The 24,420-nt window shown below is 50.8% G+C and overlaps 1 protein-coding gene across 1 annotated transcript in view; it reads left to right on the top strand.

The window, feature by feature from the left end:
• Positions 1 to 24,420, top strand: part of PLAAT1 (phospholipase A and acyltransferase 1) — a 124,260-nt gene that overhangs the window by 61,104 nt on the left and 38,736 nt on the right. The window contains exon 2 of the mRNA XM_085634098.1: positions 15,721 to 15,859. Within this exon, the coding sequence (XP_085490224.1) occupies positions 15,721 to 15,859 (139 nt within the window). The remainder of the gene's footprint in view (positions 1 to 15,720; positions 15,860 to 24,420) is intronic.

The raw sequence follows: 24,420 nt of genomic DNA, 5'->3' as shown, positions 1-24,420 counted from the left end.
TGTGCACTCACTGTCCCTCACCTCAGAGCCGTGCCTGTGCACTCACTGTCCCTCACCTCAGAGCTGTGTTTGTGCACTCACTGTCACTCACCTCAGAGCCGTGCTTGTGCACTCACTGTCACTCACCTCAGAGCCGTGCCTGTGCACTCACTGTCGCTCACCTCAGATCTGAGCCTGTGCACTCACTGTCCCTCACCTCAGAGCCGTGCCTGTGCACTTACTGTCCCTCACCTCAGAGCTGAGTCTGTGCACTCACTTTCACTCACCTCAGAGCTGAGTCTGTGCACTCACTGTCACTCACCTCAGAGCCGTGCCTGTGCACTCACTGTCGCTCACCTCAGATCTGAGCCTGTGCACTCACTGTCCCTCACCTCAGAGCTGTGTTTGTGCACTCACTGTCACTCACCTCAGAGCCGTGCCTGTGCACTCATTGTCCCTCACCTCAGAGCTGTGTTTGTGCACTCACTGTCACTCACCTCAGAGCCGTGCCTGTGCACTCACTGTCACTCACCTCAGAGCCGTGCCTGTGCACTCACTGTCGCTCACCTCAGATCTGAGCCTGTGCACTCACTGTCACTCACCTCAGAGCCGTGCCTGTGCACTCACTGTCGCTCACCTCAGATCTGAGCCTGTGCACTCACTGTCCCTCACCTCAGAGCCGTGCCTGTGCACTCACTGTCCCTCACCTCAGAGCTGTGTTTGTGCACTCACTCTCACTCACCTCAGAGCCGTGCCTGTGCACTCACTGTCACTCACCTCAGAGCCGTGCCTGTGTACTCACTGTCGGTCACCTCAGATCTGAGCCTGTGCACTCACTGTCCCTCACCTCAGAGTCGTGCCTGTGCACTTACTGTCCCTCACCTCAGAGCTGAGTCTGTGCACTCACTTTCACTCACCTCAGAGCTGAGTCTGTGCACTCACTGTCACTCACCTCAGAGCCGTGCCTGTGCACTTACTGTCGCTCACCTCAGATCTGAGCCTGTGCACTCACTGTCCCTCACCTCAGAGCTGTGTTTGTGCACTCACTGTCACTCACCTCAGAGCCGTGCCTGTGCACTCACTGTCCCTCACCTCAGATCTGAGCTTTTGCACCCACTGTCACTCACCTCAGAGCCGTGCCTGTGCACTCACTGTCGCTCACCTCAGATCTGAGCCTGTGCACTCACTGTCCCTCACCTCAGAGCCGTGCCTGTGCACTCACTGTCACTTACCTCAGAGCTGTGCCTGTGCACTCACTGTCCCTCACCTCAGAGCCGTGCCTGTGCACTCACTGCCCCTCACCTCAGAGCTGTGTTTGTGCACTGTTGGAAGGCGGACCCCGAGGAGTCGGTGCGACCACCAAGGGGGGCCCTCTCACTGCACGAAGTAGCCGAGCGCTGCCGAGAAGTCTCCTGTGAGATCCTTCTCCTATCACGTACTAGCACAGTAACACCACCACACAGGGCTCAAGGAGGTTGTCTGGTGACAAGCAATTCTTTATCAGCAATCAAAAGGTTACGAGGTCAATATTTACACGCAGGGATCGAGGGATCCACAAAAAGTCTCAGTGTCTCTTTGGAAGGGTAGGGGTAGCGGGGCAGTCTTTGGCAGGAGTGCGGTACGAGGGTTCATGGGGCCCAGTTCTTATCCTCAAGCTGGAGGACCTCCGGATCTTGGATGGGTCGAGCCGCGACGGCGTCAGCAGGGCTCTGGCGTACAGTTCGTGGAGAGCCGCGATTCAATCAGCAGGGCTCTCAAGATGGTTTCTGCTCAGCTCGAGCCGCGACGTCGTCAGCAGGGCTCCGAGGAAGGTTTCAGCGAGGTTGGGCCGCGACAGCGTCAGCAGGGCTCCGATGTTCCAGGTGGTTCAGAAAGGGTGCACAAGAAGGAGCCGCGACGCAGTCAGCAGGGCTCGTGATGGTTCCGACAAGAGTTCTTCTCCGTAGGGTCAGCCGCGATTCAATCAGCAGGGCTCTCGACTCCGGGATACAACTGCCGAGCTGTGGTGGGGTCGCTCCAGATATAGGCCTGGAGCCCTTTGATGTCCGGACCTATGCGCCCGAGGGGGCGGAGTGGCCGGGTGGAGGTGGCCAGACGCCCAGCAGGAGAGGCGCCAGGCCCATGGGAGTTGCAGGGCGATCACACCTCGAGAGGGGAGGACAGTTGGGGGTCCCATCGATACTGTCCTCCGCCGGGGGCGATGAATGGTTCCTGCGGCACCCCCTGGCTAGTTCGTGGTGCCTCGATGTCGGGGCTTCGCTGGGGTCGAGGCCGGGTTGAGCGGGGTCGCGCCAGCTGGTGCACGGTGTGACGTGGATGCCAACAAGATGGCGGAGCCACGAGGAGTATGCGACCACGTGCAGCTCCGGGTGAAGGGCCTTGGTGCAGTTCAGACGGGTGGCCTGTGACGGCCGGGGCGGGGAACGGCCACAATCCAGGGGGTTAAGGACCACGCCACGAGGCCGGGTCCAACAGGCGTCCCCCCCAGCCGAAGGCATGGAGAGTCACCCATCTCCTTGGGGATTCTCCTCGTCAAGGCGGAAGAAGCGGGACAGGCCGTCGGCGTTGGCGTGGTCATTGCCGGGCCGGTGTTCGACGTCAAAGTCCATCCCTTGTAGCGAGATGGACCACCGCAGCAGCTTGGGGTTCTCGCCCCGCATTCGCATTAACCATTGCAAGGGCCGGTGGTCGGTCTGGACCCGGAAGTGGGCGCCAAAGAGGTAGGGCCGGAGCTTCTTGAGGGCCCACACCACAGCGAAGGCCTCGCGCTCAATCGTGCTCCAGCGTTGCTCTCGGGGCAGTAGTCGTCGGCTGATGAAGGCCACTGGTCGGTCGAGCCCCTTTTCGTCGGCTTGGGATAGGACGGCCCCGATCCCATACTCGGAGGCGTCCGTCTGTACCACGAACTCCTTCTGGTAGTCCGGGGCCTGCAGCACCGGAGCAGTACACATGGCTGTTTTTAGGGTGTCGAAGGCTGTTTGGCAGCGGGGTGTCCAGTGTACCTTCTTGGGCTGCTTTTTGGACGTTAACTCTGTGAGGGGGCCCACAATGCTCCCATAGTCCCGGATAAACCGCCGGTAGTATCCGGTGAGGCCCAGGAAGGCCCGGACAGCGGTCTGGGTAGTGGGGGGTTCCCAGGTCTGGATGGCATCTATCTTCGCTTGGAGGGGGGCCACCCGCCCGCTCCCCACTTGATGGCCCAGGTAGGTCACGGATCCGTGGCCGATTTGACATTTGCTGGCCTTGATTGTGAGCCCGGCCTGCTGGAGGGCGGCCAGGACGGCCTTCAGGTGGAGGAGGTGCTCGGCCCAGTGGTTGCTGTACACGGCAATGTCATCTAAGTAGGCCGCGCTGAAGGCCTCAAGCCCGGCCAAAACCTTGTTCACCAGTCTTTGGAAGGTGGCCGGGGCGTTCTTCATTCCGAAGGGCATCACCCGAAAGTGGTAATGCCCATCCGGAGTCGAAAAGGCGGATCTTTCTTGGGCGCCGGGGGTGAGCTGGATTTGCCAGTACCCGGCGGTGAGGTCCAGCGTGCTCAAGTAGCGAGCGGCCCCTAGGCGGTCGATGAGTTCGTCGGCCCGGGGTATCGGGTGTGCGTCTGTCTTGGTTACTGTATTCAGGGCTCGGTAGTCCACGCAGAATCGCAACTCCGGGGGGCGACCAGGAGCTGCGGCCTTGGGCACCAGGACGACAGGGCTGGCCCACGGGCTGTCGGAAGGCTCGATGACCCCCAGGGCCAGCATCTTCGCCACTTCGGCCTGGATGCAGGCCCGCACTCGGTCAGGCACCCGGTAGGCTCTGTGTCGTATGGGGGGGCTCTCCCCGGTGTCAACGTCGTGGACGCACCAGTGGGTCACCCCCGGGGTGAGAGAGAAGAGGGCTGCGTAGTCCCGCAGTAGTTGCTGGCAGTCGTTGCGCTGTTCCGGGGTCAGGGACGAGGCGAGTTGGACCCCTTCGATCGATCCATCGTGAATGTCGGATTGCAAGAGGTCGGGCAAGGGCTCGGAGTCGTCCTCGCACCCCTCGTCGGTCGCCAGCAGCAGGCTCAGTTCGGTCCGGGCGAAGTGGGGTTTTAGCCTGTTAGCATGTAGGACCCGGAGGGGGTTCCGGGGGGACTCCAGATCGACCAGGTAGGTGACGGGACTTTTTTTCTCCACCACCTGGAAGGGCCCGGTCCACTTGTCCTGGAGGGCGCCGGGTTCGACCGGGGCCATGACCCATACTTTCTGACCTGGCTCGAATTCTACAGTAGAGGTGTTGCGATCGTACCACCGCTTCATGTCCTCCTGGCTGGCCTCGAGGTTGGCTTCGGCCATGGCTCGGAACTTGCGGGTCTGGTTTCGGAGGGTCAGGAGGTATCGGTAGACGTCAGGAGGGGCGCCTCGGGGCTTCATCTCCCAGCCCTCCTTGACCAGGCTGAGCGGTCCGCGGACCGGGTGTCCATACAGTAGTTCAAACGGGCTGAACCCCAGGGACTTCTGCGGGACCTCCCAATAGGCAAACAGGAGGCAGGGCAGCAGGACATCCCATTTCCGCCTGAGGGGCTCTTCCAGGCCCTGGATCATCCCTTTTAATGTTCGGTTGAACCGCTCAACCAGTCCGTTCCCCTGAGGGTGATAGGGGGTCGTGAACTTGTATGTGACCCCGCACTGTTGCCACAGGGACCGCATGTACCTGGAGATAAAGTTCGTACCGCGGTCGCTCACCACTTCGCTGGGGAATCCCACTCGGGAGAAGATCCCCATCAAGGCCCGGCCTACCACAGGGGCCGTTATAGTTCTTAGCGGGACCGCCTCCGGGTACCTGGTGGCGTGGTCCACGAGGACCAGGATGAAGCGGTGGCCCAGGGCGGTTTGGGGGTCCAGGGGTCCCACAATATCGATTCCGACCCGTTCGAACGGGGTGCTGACGGCGGGAAAGGGCTGGAGGGGGGCCTTGACCCGACCCCCCGTCTTTCCGCTGGCTTGGCAGGTCTGGCAGGACCGGCAGTGGTCGTCCACATCTCTCCGCATCCGGGGCCAGTAGAAGTGGGTCACCAGACGACTGTACGTTTTGTCTTGCCCCAAGTGTCCGGCGAGGGGCACATCATGGGCCAGGTTAAGAAGGAACTCCCGGAAGCGGAGGGGGACCACCAACACGCGGCTGGCCCCGAGTTCTGCTACTTTCTGTTCACTGTACAACAGGCCCTCGGCCCAGTAGATCCAGTGGGTGCCGGTCTGGTCACCGTTAGCTTGCGCGGTCGCTTGTTGTCGGACCCCTTCGAGAGAAGGACAGGACTGTTGCTCTTGCTGGAACTGTTCTCGGGTGGGGCCCCCCTCGTGTTGCCATTGCGTCAGCTCTGGTAGGGCGCTCGGAGAAGCCCTCTCTTCGGGGGAGGATTCGCTGGGCCCAGGGTCGGTGTCCGCCTCCTCCTCGCCGCTGGTGGGAGGGGGTGTGAGCCCCTCGGGTTGGGCGGTCCCGGAGGTCGAGGATGAGCGGGGTGCCTGGGCGGTCATGGACCGGGTGATGGCGCAGGCCCAATCAGCCAGTCCCAACATTCGGAGGTGCTCTCGCCGCTCTACTTGAGCCCAGGGGGAACTTTCCAAGTCGTTCCCCAGGAGACAGTCGACCGGGGCGTCGTCGCGCACTGTCACCTTCAGCAGGCCCGTCACCCCTCCCCACTCGAAGGGGACCAGGGCCATCTGGCATAAGCTTTCACTGTTGTCGGCCGTCCGTACGGGGCACAGCACATTCGGTAGAATCTGTTCAGGGGTCACCAGGTGGCAGCGGACAGCGGTGATACTGGCGCCCGTGTCGCGAAGGGCTTCGGCCCGTTGTCCGTTGACCGTGACCTGCTGCCGGTACTTCTGGGTGTTGGTTGGGATGGGGGCGCAGGGTACCATCTCGCAGCTACCCAGGCAGACCAGGGACATGGCTGCCGGCTCCCACTCAGTGTTCTCTCGGTCGAGGGCCTCCTCTTCCTCTTCTCCTCCCCCCAAGGCGGCGGCTGTCAGCTGCCGGGGCGGGGGCACGCCGGCCCCGTTTCTTCGGTTCAGAGGGCAGGCCGGATCGCTGGCAAAGTGTCCGGTTTGTTGGCAGCCATAGCAGGTCACTGGTGGCCGTGGTCCGGGTCGGGCCGGGCCCACCCTTCGAGCTAGGCTCGGGGAGAGATGTGGCTGCGGTGGCCCCCGAGGAGGGCTCCTGGGGGCCCCGGCGGGAGGGTCTCGGTTCCTGTTCGGCCCTCCCCCCCCACCGCGCTGGCGTGGGGGTCCGCTGGGGTTCCTCTGGTACTCCCCCATTGAGCTCCGTGAGTTGACCCATCGATCGGCCTCGACGGCAAGTTTTCGCGGGTCGGTCATTTTGCTGTCGAGGAGGTGCTGTCTCAATTCCACGAAGCAATTGTTGGAAAGATGTTCCCACACGATGAGGTCGACCAGCTGCCCGTAGGTTGTTACTTTGCTTCCTTTGATCCACCCTTCTAGGGCCCGACTGAAAAAGTCCACATATTCCACCCATGTGGTACCCGGGATTTTCTTGCAGTCTCTGAACCGCTGGCGGTACATTTCCGCTGTTAGCCCGTAGCGGGTGAGCAGGGCCTCCTTCATGTGATCGTAGGAGGTCATCACCTCCTCCGGCAGCTGGAGCATCGTGTCTCGACCCTCACTCAGGAACCGCCCCCACAGGCCCGCGCCCCAGTCTTTTCGGGGCACCCGATGAGAGGCCATGGCCACCTCGTAGGCCTTGAACCATTGTTGGATGTCGTCATTCTTGTAATACTCCTTGACGACCTCTTTCGGGATATGTACTTTGGTCTCGGAAGGCGGTAGAGTGTCTCTAGTACCGGGGGTGTTGGTCCCTCCGTTCTTGGCCTTGATCTCGAGCTCCTTGAGACTGCGCTCGTGCTCAAGAGTTAGTTTCTTTTCCTCCAACTCCCGGTGTCGTCTCTTCTCTTCTATCTCTTCTTGAAGGCGTAGCTGCTCGAGGGCCAGTTTCTTTTCTGCCAGCTGGAGTTCGCCGTCCAGCCGCAGTCGGGCGAGCTCTAGCTCGTGGCTCCGGACCTTTTCCCGCTCTCGTATTTCTTCTTCGGAGAGGCCGGTTTCTAGGCTCTTTCTTCCTCCAGTTGCCGGAGTCAGTGCGGTTGCTGTGGTCTCTGTCAGGGGCAAGGGCCCTTCTTCCTGGGAGGGGCCTGCCCCGGCCTCCAACCATGCCCTCAGAGCTTTCTGCATCTCTTCTTTGGTACCTAGGCTGGTGGTTGCAATGCCTTTGTCTTTGCAGAACTGTTTTAATTCTTTGTGCGTATATTCTTCCAGCCGTTCGGGCCGGAACTCCATTGTCGCGTTGTTTTCCTGGCTGCTCATGATGCTATCCGTTTGGATGGGTAGCTAGTGGGTACTGGCTGGTACGTACTGCGTTCGGCTCGGATCCCGTCGCTGGCCACCAAATGTTGGAAGGCGGACCCCGAGGAGTCGGTGCGACCACCAAGGGGGGCCCTCTCACTGCACGAAGTAGCCGAGCGCTGCCGAGAAGTCTCCTGTGAGATCCTTCTCCTATCACGTACTAGCACAGTAACACCACCACACAGGGCTCAAGGAGGTTGTCTGGTGACAAGCAATTCTTTATCAGCAATCAAAAGGTTACGAGGTCAATATTTACACGCAGGGATCGAGGGATCCACAAAAAGTCTCAGTGTCTCTTTGGAAGGGTAGGGGTAGCGGGGCAGTCTTTGGCAGGAGTGCGGTACGAGGGTACCTGGGGCCCAGTTCTTATCCTCAAGCTGGAGGACCTCCGGATCTTGGATGGGTCGAGCCGCGACGGCGTCAGCAGGGCTCTGGCGTACAGTTCGTGGAGAGCCGCGATTCAATCAGCAGGGCTCTCAAGATGGTTTCTGCTCAGCTCGAGCCGCGACGTCGTCAGCAGGGCTCCGAGGAAGGTTTCAGCGAGGTTGGGCCGCGACAGCGTCAGCAGGGCTCCGATGTTCCAGGTGGTTCAGAAAGGGTGCACAAGAAGGAGCCGCGACGCAGTCAGCAGGGCTCGTGATGGTTCCGACAAGAGTTCTTCTCCGTAGGGTCAGCCGCGATTCAATCAGCAGGGCTCTCGACTCCGGGATACAACTGCCGAGCTGTGGTGGGGTCGCTCCAGATATAGGCCTGGAGCCCTTTGATGTCCGGACCTATGCGCCCGAGGGGGCGGAGTGGCCGGGTGGAGGTGGCCAGACGCCCAGCAGGAGAGGCGCCAGGCCCATGGGAGTTGCAGGGCGATCACACCTCGAGAGGGGAGGACAGTTGGGGGTCCCATCGATACTGTCCTCCGCCGGGGGCGATGAATGGTTCCTGCGGCACCCCCTGGCTAGTTCGTGGTGCCTCGATGTCGGGGCTTCGCTGGGGTCGAGGCCGGGTTGAGCGGGGTCGCGCCGGCTGGTGCACGGTGTGACGTGGATGCCAACAAAATGGCGGAGCCACGAGGAGTATGCGACCACGTGCAGCTCCGGGTGAAGGGCCTTGGTGCAGTTCAGACGGGTGGCCTGTGACGGCCGGGGCGGGGAACGGCCACAATCCAGGGGGTTAAGGACCACGCCACGAGGCCGGGTCCAACATGCACTCACTGTCCCTCACCTCAGATCTGAGCCTTTGCACCCACTGTCACTCACCTCAGAGCCGTGCCTGTGCACTCACTGTCACTTACCTCAGAGCCGTGCCTGTGCACTCACTGTCTCTCACCTCAGAGCTGTGTTTGTGCACACACTGTCACTCACCTCAGAGCCGTGCCTGTGCACTCACTGTCCCTCACCTCAGAACTGTGTTTGGGCACCCACTGTCACTCACCTCAGAGCCATGCCTGTGCACTCACTGTCGCTCACCTCAGATCTGAGCCTGTGCACTCACTGTCCCTCACCTCAGAGCTGTGTCTGTGCACTCACCGTCACTCACATCAGAGCTGAGTCTGTGCACTCACTGTTACTCACCTCAGAGCCGTGCCTGTGCACTCACCGTCACTCACATCAGAGCTGAGTCTGTGCAGACATATGGGGCGGGGAGGGGGGGATTAGATTCACCACTGAGCCCTTGGTATCCTATAGACCAGATCTCGTGCCTCGATAGATACTTGATCCCTTCAGCCCTCAACAACAGTGGGGGGCTTTACCTTGAGGTCTCGGTGCCATCCCGGCCTGACCCTCTCTTCACTCGGTTGTAGTCCAGAGGGTACATTCTGGGTGACATTGTTTAAATATTTAGCCTCCCTGGGATGGAAAACGTTTCACCAGTTTGTGTGTTTGCAGTGCACACTACCTCAAGCAAGTGTCACTACGTGCACGAGCGTGCATGATAGGGCGAGCACTGTTGTGTCGGGTTGTGCGGTGTGCTCAGCAGCGGTGTACATTGCTCGATGTTTACTGGGGGTAGCCCTCTCCTTGCTGCAGGCCGCACCCACCGGCATTGGTTTCAATGGTGAACGTGCAGGATGCAGCCGTGTACCAAGCACCGCCCATCTGTGGACCTCAGGGAAGTAAGTCAGTGAATACCCGCCCTGCCCCAGCCCCTGCGCCTCTGAGCGCCAGTGGAGGCCTCTGCAATATTAATGCCTCGTGGCAGCATGGAGATTCGCGGTACCCCCTCCCACCCCATGGGCCGTGCAGTGGAGTCTTGTTGCCATGGATACACTACCTTCAGATGCTTAAGTGGAAAGCAACCTAGGGGGCACCAGTGACGCCTCAGTGTGCGCGTGGATCACTGTGGCAGCAGCGACGCTGGACTCTCTCATTCACGACAGCCCGAGGCTGCGCTGGCCCTGGGGGCTGCTGTCTCGTGGCCAGCCCTTTTAATTAGCCACAAAACTAAAGTCTCGACATTCCCCACTGGCTGGGCGGGATCCCATCAGTCAGGAGGCTGCGAGCTGCCAGTTACTTCACGGTTCTCTCCTCCACGTAAGTGTGCAGCTCGGTGTCAAACAGGCTCAGATTCCCTCTCAGTCACTTAGGCCCAGAGTTATTAAGGTTTTTGGTCGGCATTGCGCCATAACAGGGGACGCAGGGTGACGCAAAGCCTGGAATGAGATTTACCAAGACACGGAAGCTCACCTTGCGTGGTGCTGTGCGGCGCAGTAAATCTCAGTAACTCAAGGCAGGAGACGTCGCTACCTCGTGTTCCACTGCCTTGAGGGGCGTTCCAGGGGCGGAGCGTGGGTGTTCCCAGCAGCCATCCATGTATTCTGAAGGTTCCGACACTGAGCAGCACTGGGAGGCCTGGGAATGCATCCGAATTGTGACAACAAGGACAAATACCTTTAGTTCTTCTCGTTGTTTCCTATTTCTAAGGGTGCTCTGTTCCTTAGCACACTCAGGGCCACGTGCATTCAGCTAAGGAGTTGCGATTCCTCAATAGCGATTATTAGGGAATCTATACAGGAATCGCAATTCCTTATCCATGTAGATTTCGCTAAAATATTAGCGATTCCTACACATTCCTTAATTGCGAATCTAATGCCTTCCCTTTCATTCCGAAGGGCCTAGAGGCCCATAGAAATGAATGGGACAGCATTCGCAATTTGCGATTACTAAATAGGCAATCGCAAATTGCGCATGAAATTTGAAGGGTGCAAGGGGGCCAAAAGGCCATCCTGATGCACCCCAAGAAAGGAAATTATGCACATGTGACGCACACACATGCCCCAAGGGCATGTGCATGCACCACATTGCACTTTGAGAAATGCATTTTTGTGCATTTTTCAAAGGAATCGCAAATTGCCATCAACTTGAAATTGATGGTAATTTACGATTGCAAATTGCGAAAAAGCAATTTGCGAATGGATAATGCATTGCAATTAAGGAATTGCAATTTGCGATTCCCTAACTGCAGTCGCAAAATAGGTAATCACAAAAATTGTGATGATCTGTTTGGCGAATGCCTTTGGGCGTTCTGCATTGCATATAGCATTTTACCGATCACAAATGGGCTGATTCTGCCAATCGGCCCGTTTGCGACCAGTAAAATGCGTGATGCATGTGCCCCTTGGAGAGAGGGAAATGCCTCCAAAGATTGTTTTTGTGCTTCAAGGCGCCCCTTGATGCATGAAACCAATCCTGGCAGTAACGCCTGCTCCATGGTGGAACGGTGCCTGCTTTGGGGTGAGGCTGCAGATTGTGGGCTCGCGGAGCCCGAGGAAGGAAAGCAGAATAGCTTGAGAGACACTGTGAACTGCTCCCCTAACCCTCCCCCTTTCATGAAAAGCAGCGCAGCACGTTGTTCTGCTGCTTTGTGTTGCGTACAAACATGATAAATATGACCCGACTACATGTTGCATCCATGTAGGGCGGCTCCAAACACAATCAAATCTCATCTCACTCATGTAGGGCGGCTCCAAACACAATCAAATCTCATCTCACTCATGTAGGGCGGCTCCAAACACAATCAAATCTCATCTCACTCATGTAGGGCGGCTCCAAACACAATCAAATCTCATCTCACTCATGTAGGGCGGCTCCAAACACAATCAAATCTCCTCTCACTCATGTAGGGTGGCTCCAAATACAATCAACTCTCATCTCACTCATGTAGGGCGGCTCCAAACACAATCAAATCTCATCTCACTCATGTAGGGCGGCTCCAAACACAATCAACTCTCATCTCACTCATGTAGGGCGGCTCCAAACACAATCAACTCTCATCTCACTCATGTAGGGTGGTTTCAAACACAATCAAATCTCATCTCACTCATGTAGGGCGGCTCAAAACACAATCAACTCTCATCTCACTCATGTAGGGCGGCTCCAAACACAATCAACTCTCATCTCACTCATGTAGGGTGGCTCCAAACACAATCAACTCTCATCTCACTCATGTAGGGCGGCTCCAAACACAATCAACTCTCATCTCACTCATGTAGGGTGTCTCCAAACACAATCAAACCTCATCTCACTCATGTGGGGCGGCTCCAAACACAATCAAACCTCATCTCACTCATGTAGGGTGGCTCCAAACACAATCACACCTCATCTTACTCATGTAGGGCGGCTCCAAACACAATCAAATCTCATCTCACTCATGTAGGGTGGCTCCAAACACAATCAAATCTCATCTCACTCATGTAGGGCGGCTCCAAACACAATCAACTCTCATCTCACTCATGTAGGGCGGCTCCAAACACAATCACACCTCATCTTACTCATGTAGAGTGGCTCCAAACACAATCAAATCTCATCTCACTCATGTAGGGTGGCTCCAAACACAATCAAATCTCATCTCACTCATGTAGGGTGGCTCCAAACACAATCAACTCTCATCTCACTCATGTAGGGCGGCTCCAAACACAATCAAATCTCATCTCACTCATGTAGGGCGGCTCCAAACACAATCAACTCTCATCTCACTCATGTAGGGCGGCTCCAAACACAATCAACTCTCATCTCACTCATGTAGGGTGGTTTCAAACACAATCAAATCTCATCTCACTCATGTAGGGCGGCTCAAAACACAATCAACTCTCATCTCACTCATGTAGGGCGGCTCCAAACACAATCAACTCTCATCTCACTCATGTAGGGTGGCTCCAAACACAATCAACTCTCATCTCACTCATGTAGGGCGGCTCCAAACACAATCAACTGTCATCTCACTCATGTAGGGTGTCTCCAAACACAATCAAACCTCATCTCACTCATGTGGGGCGGCTCCAAACACAATCAAACCTCATCTCACTCATGTAGGGTGGCTCCAAACACAATCACACCTCATCTTACTCATGTAGGGCGGCTCCAAACACAATCAAATCTCATCTCACTCATGTAGGGTGGCTCCAAACACAATCAAATCTCATCTCACTCATGTAGGGCGGCTCCAAACACAATCAACTCTCATCTCACTCATGTAGGGCGGCTCCAAACACAATCACACCTCATCTTACTCATGTAGAGTGGCTCCAAACACAATCAAATCTCATCTCACTCATGTAGGGTGGCTCCAAACACAATCAAATCTCATCTCACTCATGTAGGGTGGCTCCAAACACAATCAACTCTCATCTCACTCATGTAGGGCGGCTCCAAACACAATCACACCTCATCTTACTCATGTAGGGCGGCTCCAAACACAATCAACTCTCATCTCACTCATGTAGGGAGGCTCCAAACACAATCAACTCTCATCTCACTCATGTAGGGTGGCTCCAAACACAATCAAATCTCATCTCACTCATGTAGGGCGGCTCCAAATACAATCAACTCTCATCTCACTCATGTAGGGTGGCTCCAAACACAATCAAATCTCATCTCACTCATGTAGGGCGGCTCCAAACACAATCAACTCTCATCTCACTCATGTAGGGCGGCTCCAAATACAATCAACTCTCATCTCACTCATGTAGGGTGTCTCCAAACACAATCAAACCTCATCTCACTCATGTACAGTGGCTCCAAACACAATCAAATCTCATCTCACTCATGTAGGGCGGCTCCAAACACAATCAAATCTCATCTCACTCATGTAGGGTGGCTCCAAACACAATCAAATCTCATCTCACTCATGTACAGTGGCTCCAAACACAATCAAATCTCATCTCACTCATGTAGGGTGGCTCCAAACACAATCAACTCTCATCTCACTCATGTAGGGCGGCTCCAAACACAATCAACTCTCATCTCACTCATGTAGGGTGGCTCCAAACACAATCAACTCTCATCTCACTCATGTAGGGTGGCTCCAAACACAATCAAATCTCATCTCACTCATGTAGGGCGGCTCCAAACACAATCAACTCTCATCTCACTCATGTAGGGTGGCTCCAAACACAATCAAACCTCACCTTACTCATGTAGGGTGGCTCCAAACACAATCAAATCTCATCTCACTCATGTAGGGCGGCTCCAAACACAATCACACCTCATCTTACTCATGTAGGGCGGCTCCAAACACAATCAAATCTCATCTCACTCATGTAGGGCGGCTCCAATCAAATCTCATCTCACTCATGTAGGGTGGCTCCAAACACAATCAAATCTCATCTCACTCATGTAGGGTGGTTCCAAACACAATCACACCTCATCTTACTCATGTAGGGTGGCTCCAAACACAATCAAATCTCATCTCACTCATGTAGGGTGGTTCCAAACACAATCACACCTCATCTTACTCATGTAGGGCGGCTCCAAACACAATCAACTCTCATCTCACTCATGTAGGGCGGCTCCAAACACAATCACACCTCATCTTACTCATGTAGGGTGGCTCCAAACACAATCACACCTCATCTTACTCATGTAGGGTGTCTCCAAACACAATCAGCTCTCATCTCACTCATGTAGGGTGGCTCCAAACACAATCAAACCTCACCTTACTCATGTAGGGTGGCTCCAAACACAATCACACCTCATCTTACTCATGTAGGGCGGCTCCAAACACAATCAAATCTCATCTCACTCATGTAGGGTGGCTCCAAACACAATCAAATCTCATCTCACTCATGTAGGGTGGTTCCAAACACAATCACACCTCATCTTACTCATGTAGGGTGGCTCCAAACACAATCAAATCTCATCTCACTCATGTAGGGTGGTTCCAAACACAATCACACCTCATCTTACTCATGTAGGGCGGCTCCAAACACGATCAACTCTCATCTCACTCATGTAGGGTGGCTCCAAACACAATCAACTCTCATCTCACTCATGTAGGGCGGCTCCAAACACAATCACACCTCATCTTACTCATGTAGGGCGGCTCCAAACACAATCAAATCTCATCTCACTCATGTAGGGTGGCTCCAAACACAATCAACTCTCATCTCACTCATGTAGGGCGGCTCCAAACACAATCAAACCTCACCTTACTCATGTAGGGTGGCTCCAAACACAATCACACCTCATCTTACTCATGTAGGGCGGCTCCAAACACAATCAAATCTCATCTCACTCATGTGGGGCGGCTCCAAACACAATCAAACCTCATCTCACTCATGTAGGGCGGCTCCAAACACAATCAACTCTCATCTCACTCATGTGGGGCGGCTCCAAACACAATCACACCTCATCTTACTCATGTAGGGCGGCTCCAAATGCAATCAAATCTCATCTCACTCATGTAGGGCGGCTCCAAACACAATCACACCTCATCTTACTCATGTAGGGTGGCTCCAAACACAATCACACCTCATCTTACTCATGTAGGGTGTCTCCAAACACAATCAGCTCTCATCTCACTCATGTAGGGTGGTTCCAAACACAATAAAATCTCTTCTCACTCATGTAGGGTGGTTCCAAACACAATCAAATCTCATCTCACTCATGTAGGGTGGCTCTAACACAATCAAATCTCATCTCACTCATGTAGGGTGTCTCCAAACACAATCAAACCTCATCTCACTCCTGTAGGGTGCACTGCGTTGACAAAGGCCAGGTCCAAACTGGATCCTACCTCTTCTTACTCAACAAGAGTACATTGTTATTTGATGTTAAGGTATATTATGTTATGTTATGCTACGTTATGTCATGCTATGCTATGCTGTATAATCATTGTTTTTAAAGAACCTCACTCGCATGCCAGATACCCGGCTTCATCAACGCCAGGGATGTTAAATGTTCTTCTCCAAGGGAGAGTGGACCATACAGTAGAGCGGTGAGTAACCATCCCAGGGGCGTCAGTGATGGCCAGCCGCCATGCTTATAAGTACCATTGGTTAGCGGTGGCCAAGCCGTCCTTCATCTTGTGCTTTCTCTACAGTTGTGTTTCAAGTCAACCCTACACAAGTGTGTAACTTGCTCACCTCTGTTTGCAGATGGCTTCTAATGACAGCTTCAGCTTGGAGTTCCCTGGGAATCCTCAGCCGGGGGACTTGATTGAGATATTTCGTCCTGCGTATCAGCACTGGGCGCTGTATCTCGGAGATGGCTACGTCATCAACGTAGCACCAGTAGGTAAGAAATATGGCGTACACTTCTGCACATGCACAATCTCGGCTGGGTATGTGAACTCCTGTGAAGTACAGGGAGTGGGGTCCCACTTCATTGACTCCACTGTCATTTCACGCACTTCCGCTTCCTGCGGTGATTCCACTGGCAGGCAGATCCTCGCAATGTTTGCTTGCGGACCGCGCAGCGAGCCCTGTAGGGGAGGATCCAGATATCTGTAGATCACATATTCACTAATGACTAATAGCCCACTTGTATTGTTACCCAGCTCTTAGTTACTTGTTATACCAACTTCAGAAGAATAAAAGGCAGATTCAATTGTGTTTTCATTAGGATCACATACATATTCAACACTGGGGGCCAAACCAAGATCCTACCTTGGGGGTGAGCCCATTACACACTTTAGCCCACTGGAACCTAAAGCTCGATGGCAGTGGCCATCAGTAAGTGTGTTTTAGAGACAAAATGACATTCTGGAAACCTCCAATTTAATAATTTCAGGGCAAGTTTATTCAGGAAATGCATCATCATCATGTTTGTTGGGAAACATCCAAACATATATGGAACCATAGTTTGCCATAGGATATTTACATTTTTGGCTCTTTACAATGAGTAAAGTAAAATCTGTTATTGCATATAGTCAATTAAAACCATTACAATTTTGTATTAAAATAATCAAATTACCAAAGAAAAAAGAAAAGAAGAGAGAAAAAATAACAAAAATCAGCTTTCCTATTTACAAGTTCAGCATTAATCAGTTACCAATTGTGTATAAATCCACTGTATATAAATTAATCCTCAATCTAAACCATCCTTAATCCTGTGGCTAAAATCATGTGCAAAATACAAATTTTTACTAGGTATTATAATCTATATTCCAGTATAACACTTCAGAGAAGATTGTAAATTGATTAGGAGCTGAAATGAAGCTACTAACAAACCTGGGGGCATATTTACAAGCTGGCGATAAAAAATTATCGCCGCTTATGCGATAGTTTTCGGCCGAAAAGCGCCGATTATTTTCTCGCCTAATTAGCAAGGCCACGCTAACGCGTGAAACCTTGCCTTAGCGTGGGGATTCCTAACGCCCAGCTATGCATCTCTAATGAGATGCAAAGTTGGCGTTCCTGACCTAACATGACAGGAGAAATGTCGCTAAGCGACATTTCTCCTATCATCAAGCCCCACGCTACGAAGCATAGCGGCAGGAAAAGTAGCAATAACCCCTGTTATTGCTACTTTCCTTACGCCTGCTTCAGGACTGACTTAGCCATGATATCCTATGGAGGGTGGATATCATGGCCAAGGGGCATATCAGCAACAACCGGCGATAATTATCGCTCAGCGCTCTTAGCGTAAGGATAATTATCGCCGGGTAACGAGGATTTTTATCGCTGAGATAGCGTGCTATTAGCAACGCTTATCTCCTCAGCGATAAAAATCCTCATGCTAACTGCCTAACGTGAGATTATCGCTGGAAACCCAGCGATAATCTCACGCAATGTGGTGTTAGCTTGATGATAGGGCTTCACAAACTTAGCCATGATATCCACCCTCCATAGGATATCATGGCTAAGTCAGTCCTGAAGCAGGCATAAGGAAAGTAGCGATAACAGGGGTTATCGCTACTTTTCCTGACGCTATGCTTCATAGCGTGGGGCTTGATGATAGGAGAAATGTCGCTTAGCGACATTTCTCCTGTCATGTTAGGTCAGGAACGCCCACTTTGCATCTCATTAGAGATGCAAAGCTGGGCGTAAAGAATCCCAACGCTAAGGCAAGGTTTCACGCGTTAGTGTGGCCTTGCTAATTAGGCGAGAAAATTATAGCCTTGTAAATATGCCCCCAGGTTTGTGAGTCCCTATCAGCAAGCTAACGCCACATTGCGTGAGATTATCGCTGGATTTCCAGCGATAATCTCACGTTAGGCAGTTAGCGTGAGGATTTTTATTGCTGAGGAGATAAGTGTTGCTAAAAGCACGCTATCTCAGCGATAAAAATCCTCGTTACCCGGCGATAATTATCCTCACGCTAAGAGCGCTGAGCGATAATTATCGCCGGTTGTTGCTGATATGCCCCCTGGAGTGTTGTACTGAGACATTTGTGAGTTATTTGCGAGTGTAATCTCTTACCAACGATGGACCCTATAACTCAATGAACAATCACATGCACAGTATTGAAACTTGATGCCTGATATATCTACCTCTGGGCATCGAGCTTGACCAGAAATGTTATGCCTTAAACATATCAAACATTTTAATGTCCTTCCCTCAATTTTATTCAAGAAGGAAAACTTGTCAACTGGAAAAAAACTAAATGGTAAAGAGAAGAGTGTGTGGCCCTTCAGCCTCATATAACTTCAACAAGTAGTTAAAATGCGCTGCACACTTTTCTAAGAGCACCTCCATCAACAGTAACTTGTTTAATGTTGCTGACAGTAGCGGTCCGTGGAGGGAGTTCGGTGGGGCAGTGAGGCGGGGCGGGGGAGGGGCAGGTTGGGGAAATGTAAACACCGGAATATGGATGAACGGAGATAAGTACACATTTAAATAAATAAAACGAATTCGTTTGCGCGCGCTGCATCGCAAAATGCGCAAAATGCGATGCAGCGTGCGAAACGAAATTCGTTTTATTTATTTAAATGTGTACTTACCTCCGTTCATCCATATTCCGGTGTTTACATTTCCCCACCCTGCCTCTCTGCCCCCACCGATCTCCCTCCACGGACCGCTACTGGTTGCTGATGAATATGTTCCTATACTGAGCTATTTGAAGTAAGGGTCATTGAAAGATTTCTATACTGCTTATTAACATCGTTTAGTGTCCAATAAAATTAGACGATCGATTATCCCCGTGGAGTACCAGCATTTTAGTTTGTATAAAGTTGAGCCTTTGTCAGAGCCCATAAGCACCTTTGTCCAAGTCGCTGGGTGCAAGGTGATCAAAAGTTTAAGCAGACTTGGGGTATATCCTAAATTTGCTAGCTTTCAAAAAAGCGTAGCTCAACCTGTGGAGTGAAGTACCCCTGATAAATGGATAAATGTGTCAAAGGCAGGCTGGGGTTTAGTCTTGTTATACTTATGAACTAATGAATGTAGCGCCATATTATCAAGACCAGCGATAACATAATCGTTGCTTTAGCAGCAGGAGACTGCCGCTAAAGCAGCGATAATGGGCTTGATAATATGCCGCAGAGAATTCCAATAGAAGCCCATGTTCACACCAGAACCTTGGCTTCTATGGGAATTCACAAGGGCATATTATCAAGCCCATTATCGCCGCTTTAGCAGCAGTTGCCTGCCGCTAAAGCAGAGATAATGTTATCGCCGGTTTTAATAAGATGGCCCTTAATTCCACAATATCGTTGAACACTGTTTGGCACTCTTGAAATCCGGATTGCATTATGGGTAGGATCGCATTCTTTATTAAGTATTTTTACAAAGTTTTACCGAAAACAAATTTCCACTAGTGTCAAGAAGAGACATTCTTTCTATAGTCCTCAGGAAGAGTCTGAATCCCTTTGTGTGGATGCTTGTGTGTGTGTGTGGTAGTGTCAAGGAGAGACATTCTTTCTATAGTCCTCAGGAAGAGTCTGGATCCCTTTGTGTGGATGCTTGTGTGTGTGTGTGTGGTAGTGTCAAGGAGAGACATTCTTTCTATAGTCCTCAGGAAGAGTCTGGATCCCTTTGTGTGGATGCTTGTGTGTTTGTGTGTGTGTGGTAGTGTCAAGGAGAGATATTCTTTCTATAGTCCTCGGGAAGAGTCTGGATCCCTTTGTGTGGATGCTTGTGTATGTGTGTGTGGTAGTGTCAAGGAGAGAGATTCTTTCTATAGTCCTCAGGAAGAGTCTGGATCCCTTTGCGTGGATGCTTGTGTGTGTGTGTGTGGTAGTGTCAAGGAGAGACATTCTTTCTATAGTCCTCAGGAAGAGTCTGGATCCCTTTGTGTGGATGCTTGTGTGTGTGTGTGTGGTAGTGTCAAGGAGAGATATTCTTTCTACAGTCCTCGGGAAGAGTCTGGATCACTTTGTGTGGATGCTTGTGTATGTGTGTGTGGTAGTGTCAAGGAGAGACATTCTTTCTATAGTCCTCAGGAAGAGTCTGGATCCCTTTGTGTGGATGCTTGTGTGTGTGTGTGTGTGTGGTAGTGTCAAGGAGAGATATTCTTTCTATAGTCCTCGGGAAGAGTCTGGATCCCTTTGTGTGGATGCTTGTGTATGTGTGTGTGGTAGTGTCAAGGAGAGACATTCTTTCTATAGTCCTCAGGAAGAGTCTGGATCCCTTTGTGTGGATGCTTGTGTGTGTGTGTGTGGTAGTGTCAAGGAGAGACATTCTTTCTATAGTCCTCAGGAAGAGTCTGGATCCCTTTGTGTGGATGCTTGTGTGTGTGTGTGTGTGGTAGTGTCAAGGAGAGACATTCTTTCTATAGTCCTCAGGAAGAGTCTGGATCCCTTTGTGTGGATGCTTGTGTTTATGTGTGTGTGGTAGTGTCAAGGAGAGACATTCTTTCTATAGTCCTCAGGAAGAGTCTGGATCCCTTTGTGTGGATGCTTGTGTGTGTGTGTGTGTGTGTGTGGTAGTGTCAAGGAGAGACATTCTTTCTATAGTCCTCAGGAAGAGTCTGGATCCCTTTGTGTGGAAGTTTGTGTGTGTGTGTTGGGTGGAAATAGTACCATGCCTGGGTGTGTGTGTGTGGGGCAGGGGGGTGGAAATAGTCCCATGCCCGGAGCCTGGTATTCTCTCTCAGCCCTCCGCAGTAAAAGATCTGCCATTTTTAGATAAGATGTAACAATGAACAGGGTAGAAGAAACCTGTAAAGGAACATTTATTTCAATGATTGCTCTCTCCCACGGTATCTGGCTCATAATTCCCAGCATAAAGATTGAAGACATAATCCGCCCATTGCCATTCTATTATAAATCATGTTGGCCTCTCCATTCTTGTGTCCACATGCATTCGCGCCGGGACACTTTCAAGTATCCGAGCGCTATAAATGGAGGTTAACACAACATAACAATCTTTCTCCAATAAATATGAGCATGATTGCCATGGCAGTTTTATAGGGCAAACACCACCCCTTACTGGCTATTTTACCCTTCTGTCCTTTCTTACAACAAACCTACAATTGCCTTGTAATTTGAGTATACTAGTGTAAACCTCTGAGAAATGTAGGCAGAACAATTGCTTGGATTTATTCAGCTCGCGTGTCAGTTTCTGCTCCACAGTGCCTGTTCACCTCTCTACCATTAACAGATTTTTTAAGTGATGTTTGGTAATTTATTCTTATCTTGGCAATATCAAAAGAAGCACAGAAAAAGAATTAGCAACATCTGCTAAACACTTTTTCCCAGCCATGGATTGAATTGCAAAAAGAGAGCCATTTGAAAGCTGATGGTACCAACAGGATGATACTTGTCAGTGTTTACAAGTACTTTCCCCCTCTCAGATTCCAGTTCACAGCATAATAATGTTTTAAGCCTGCTTCACATGTAATTCGTTTAAGATCACTGAATGTGGTCATCTATGTTTTTAGCTAGGTTAAATATGCCAACACTGCAAAGAACACTATTACGCAGAGTATCTTAGATGAGCTCTGATGTCATATGTGTGCACCTGCACAAGGAGTTGATCTCCAACATGTCCTTTTGCAAAAACACAAATGCGTCAGCAAGCTCAGTGATTTAATACCTCTCTTCTCCGGTTGTATGATGTTACAACGCATGCTTTTACCCCGCATGCCGTTACAACGCAAGTCTTTACAACGACTTGCTGTCGGAGGTGCGCTGAAGTTTGAAATTGTATAGTTGACTATTTCAACTCCAGTCTGTGCAACAGTAGGGAAGCTGTTGGAGTTAAATCCAACACCTTATATCCCTTACAGCAAGCCGTTGTGTTGTAATGGCATGCGGGTTAAAAGCATGCGGGGTAAGGCATGCATTGTAATGGCTGTTTCCCCTCTTCTCCTGCCCATATTTTTTATTTAAAGGCGGTTCCGGTATACTCTAGTTAGCCTCAAGTCTATCTTCACTAGCGTGTCTGAGAGCTACTGTTGGCATTTAAAATAGCCAAGTAATAGAGTCTCCACAGCCTTAACTTAATGTACTTCTGATGATATAAGTTGAGAAATATCAGTTAATTGAGGCTCATGCTTCTTACCTATGGAATATAAACAATGAACAAGAACAAAGGATCTAAGATGGCAGGGATCCCTCACTGAGTTCTCTAAGCATTACTGTTCATAATTCGATTTTCATGCATCCATCTGACGTTTTCATATGTGAGAGTATTGCAAGGCCACACTTCAATGACCAGGGTTGGAGCACATGGGAGTTAAGTTACTGTGAAATAATTCAGAAGGATAAAATATCACAGAGCAGCTTTCATGACAGCATATTATAGACAATTTGTTTTCTGTCTAGGGGTGTGTGCCAAGGAAGCTGGTAGCAATTCTGTTATTTCCTGTATCTTATACTGGGTCGATGTATGGATTTATTCTTTATCCAGCAAAACATTCTTCTCTGAAAATATTTGATGAGTTCTGAACTTCTCTGATGGAGAATGTCACATGATGGCATGCACTGAGCATGTTGTCTTTGCCGTGTCCCATTACCATTTTTCTTTCCATGTTCTTTGTGTGCTCGCCAGCTGTTGCCCATTCCCACTTTGTCTTTGGTATCAATTGATAATAGAGTTGCATACATTATAGCACATATGGTATAGGCTGTGCTATAACAAACAGATTGGCTTATTGTGGCATGCTATATGTTATAAACTATCCCTCTAATGCAATAGTACAGTGTACATATGTTTTGCAATTTTGACCTCATCTTGTCATTTGTTAGCTCAACATTTATGGGAAACATCTGTTTAATTTTGTGAATAATATAAATCAAAGGTTAAAAAACACATCATAATTGAATTTACCAATGACACATTTTAAAACTTTAAACATAAAGTGTAAGCTTGTGTTTAAGTTGACTTTATTAAATCAGTTTCTAAAAAAATACAATGTGTAAAATTTGAAATTTGTTAAACAGGCAACTATTTTCACCTTTAACTTTGCACATCTGCAGAACTTGGATGCATCAAGCACCTGTGTGTATGTGTGTATATGTGTGTGTGCATATATATATATATATTCACTGAAAAAAACATAGGTTTCACACATGTTATAGTTAGCTGGACATTTTACTGATAAAAAACCAATGAAATTCCCCCGTTATAGTTAGTGCAGGCAACTATAACTCACGCGACCGCAATCCTCTGCTGATGCTAATACTGTATTTAGACACTTATTTGCCCATGTCTTCTTCCATTAATTTTTAGCTATACATATATTACAAATATTTTTTTTTCATAAAGACACATATGTCATCAGCAGAAGATTGCGGTCGCGTGAGTTATAGTTGCCTGCACTAACTATAACGGGGGAATTTCATTGGTTTTTTATCAGTAAAATGTCCAGCTAACTATAACATGTGTGAAACCTATGGTTTTTTCAGTGAATTTGCAAGGTTTTTTTAAATGCTAATTCCTAACTATAACGTGTGTGAAACCTATGGTTTTTTCAGTGAATTAGTACGGTTTTTTAAATGCTAAGTTACTTTACGCCATTCGTGGCGTTGCGTGCCCAGTTAACGCAGTTCGTTCCGTGCGGGAACGGTGCGCTTCGCGCACCGTGCGCGCACAGTGAGCAAGCGGTGCGCTTCGCGCACCGCGCGCCCACTTTATGCAGTTAGTGCCGTGCACACACGGTGGTCACGCGGTGCGCTGCACGCACCGCGTGCCCACATTATGCGGGATGGGCCATGTACGCACGATGCGCTTCGCGCACCGTGCGAACATGGGGGACATATTATGTGCATCTTTTTGAAATGTATTCTTTGTTAATTTTATTGTTGTTATATGCCATGCACAAATGGTGCCCTTCGGGCACCATTTGCACACGGGGTGGCACCGTGCGCACATGGGGGACATATTATGCGCATCTTTTTGAAATGTATTCTTTGTTAAGTTGATATTAGTAATATGCCATGCACAAATGGTGCACTTCGGGCACCATTTGCACACGGGGTGGGGAGAATGTGGATAATTTTTTTTTATATATAATTTTTACCGTACGGTAAGCGTAATCGGCGAATTTCCGAAAAAAAAAAATTTTTTTTTTTGGGCTTGAGGGTTGTTTGGGGACCCCTATATCAATGCTGGGTGGTTAGGATGTGACGAAACTGCCTCTTTAGCCATTTTTTGGCTTCGTTTTTGCTGCCCAACTCAGAGAGGGAGAGAGAAAATGGCGGCCGCCGCTTCCTGGTTTCGACCGATTCGAATGTTTACTAAGATCTAAGAGCCAATCAGAATCGCGCTCGCGCACGCCACCGTACGCGTACGGTAAGCGCACCGTAAGCGCACCGTAAGCTGGCTCAGATATATATATTGATTTAAAGGCTATTTTCTCAGAATCTACTGAACAGATTTACACCAAACCTACAAAAGGCACTTCCTTGACCTGAGGACTAGCTCTCTGCCAAATTTCAAGTAATTCTGTTCAGCCGTTCGGGCTGTAGCTGT

This window comes from Triturus cristatus, chromosome 11 (genome assembly GCF_964204655.1).
Source record: "Triturus cristatus chromosome 11, aTriCri1.1, whole genome shotgun sequence".
Classification (NCBI taxonomy): Eukaryota; Metazoa; Chordata; class Amphibia; order Caudata; family Salamandridae; genus Triturus; species Triturus cristatus.
The sequence above is the reverse complement of the archived record's forward strand: the minus strand, read 5'-3'. Positions and strand labels throughout refer to the sequence as shown.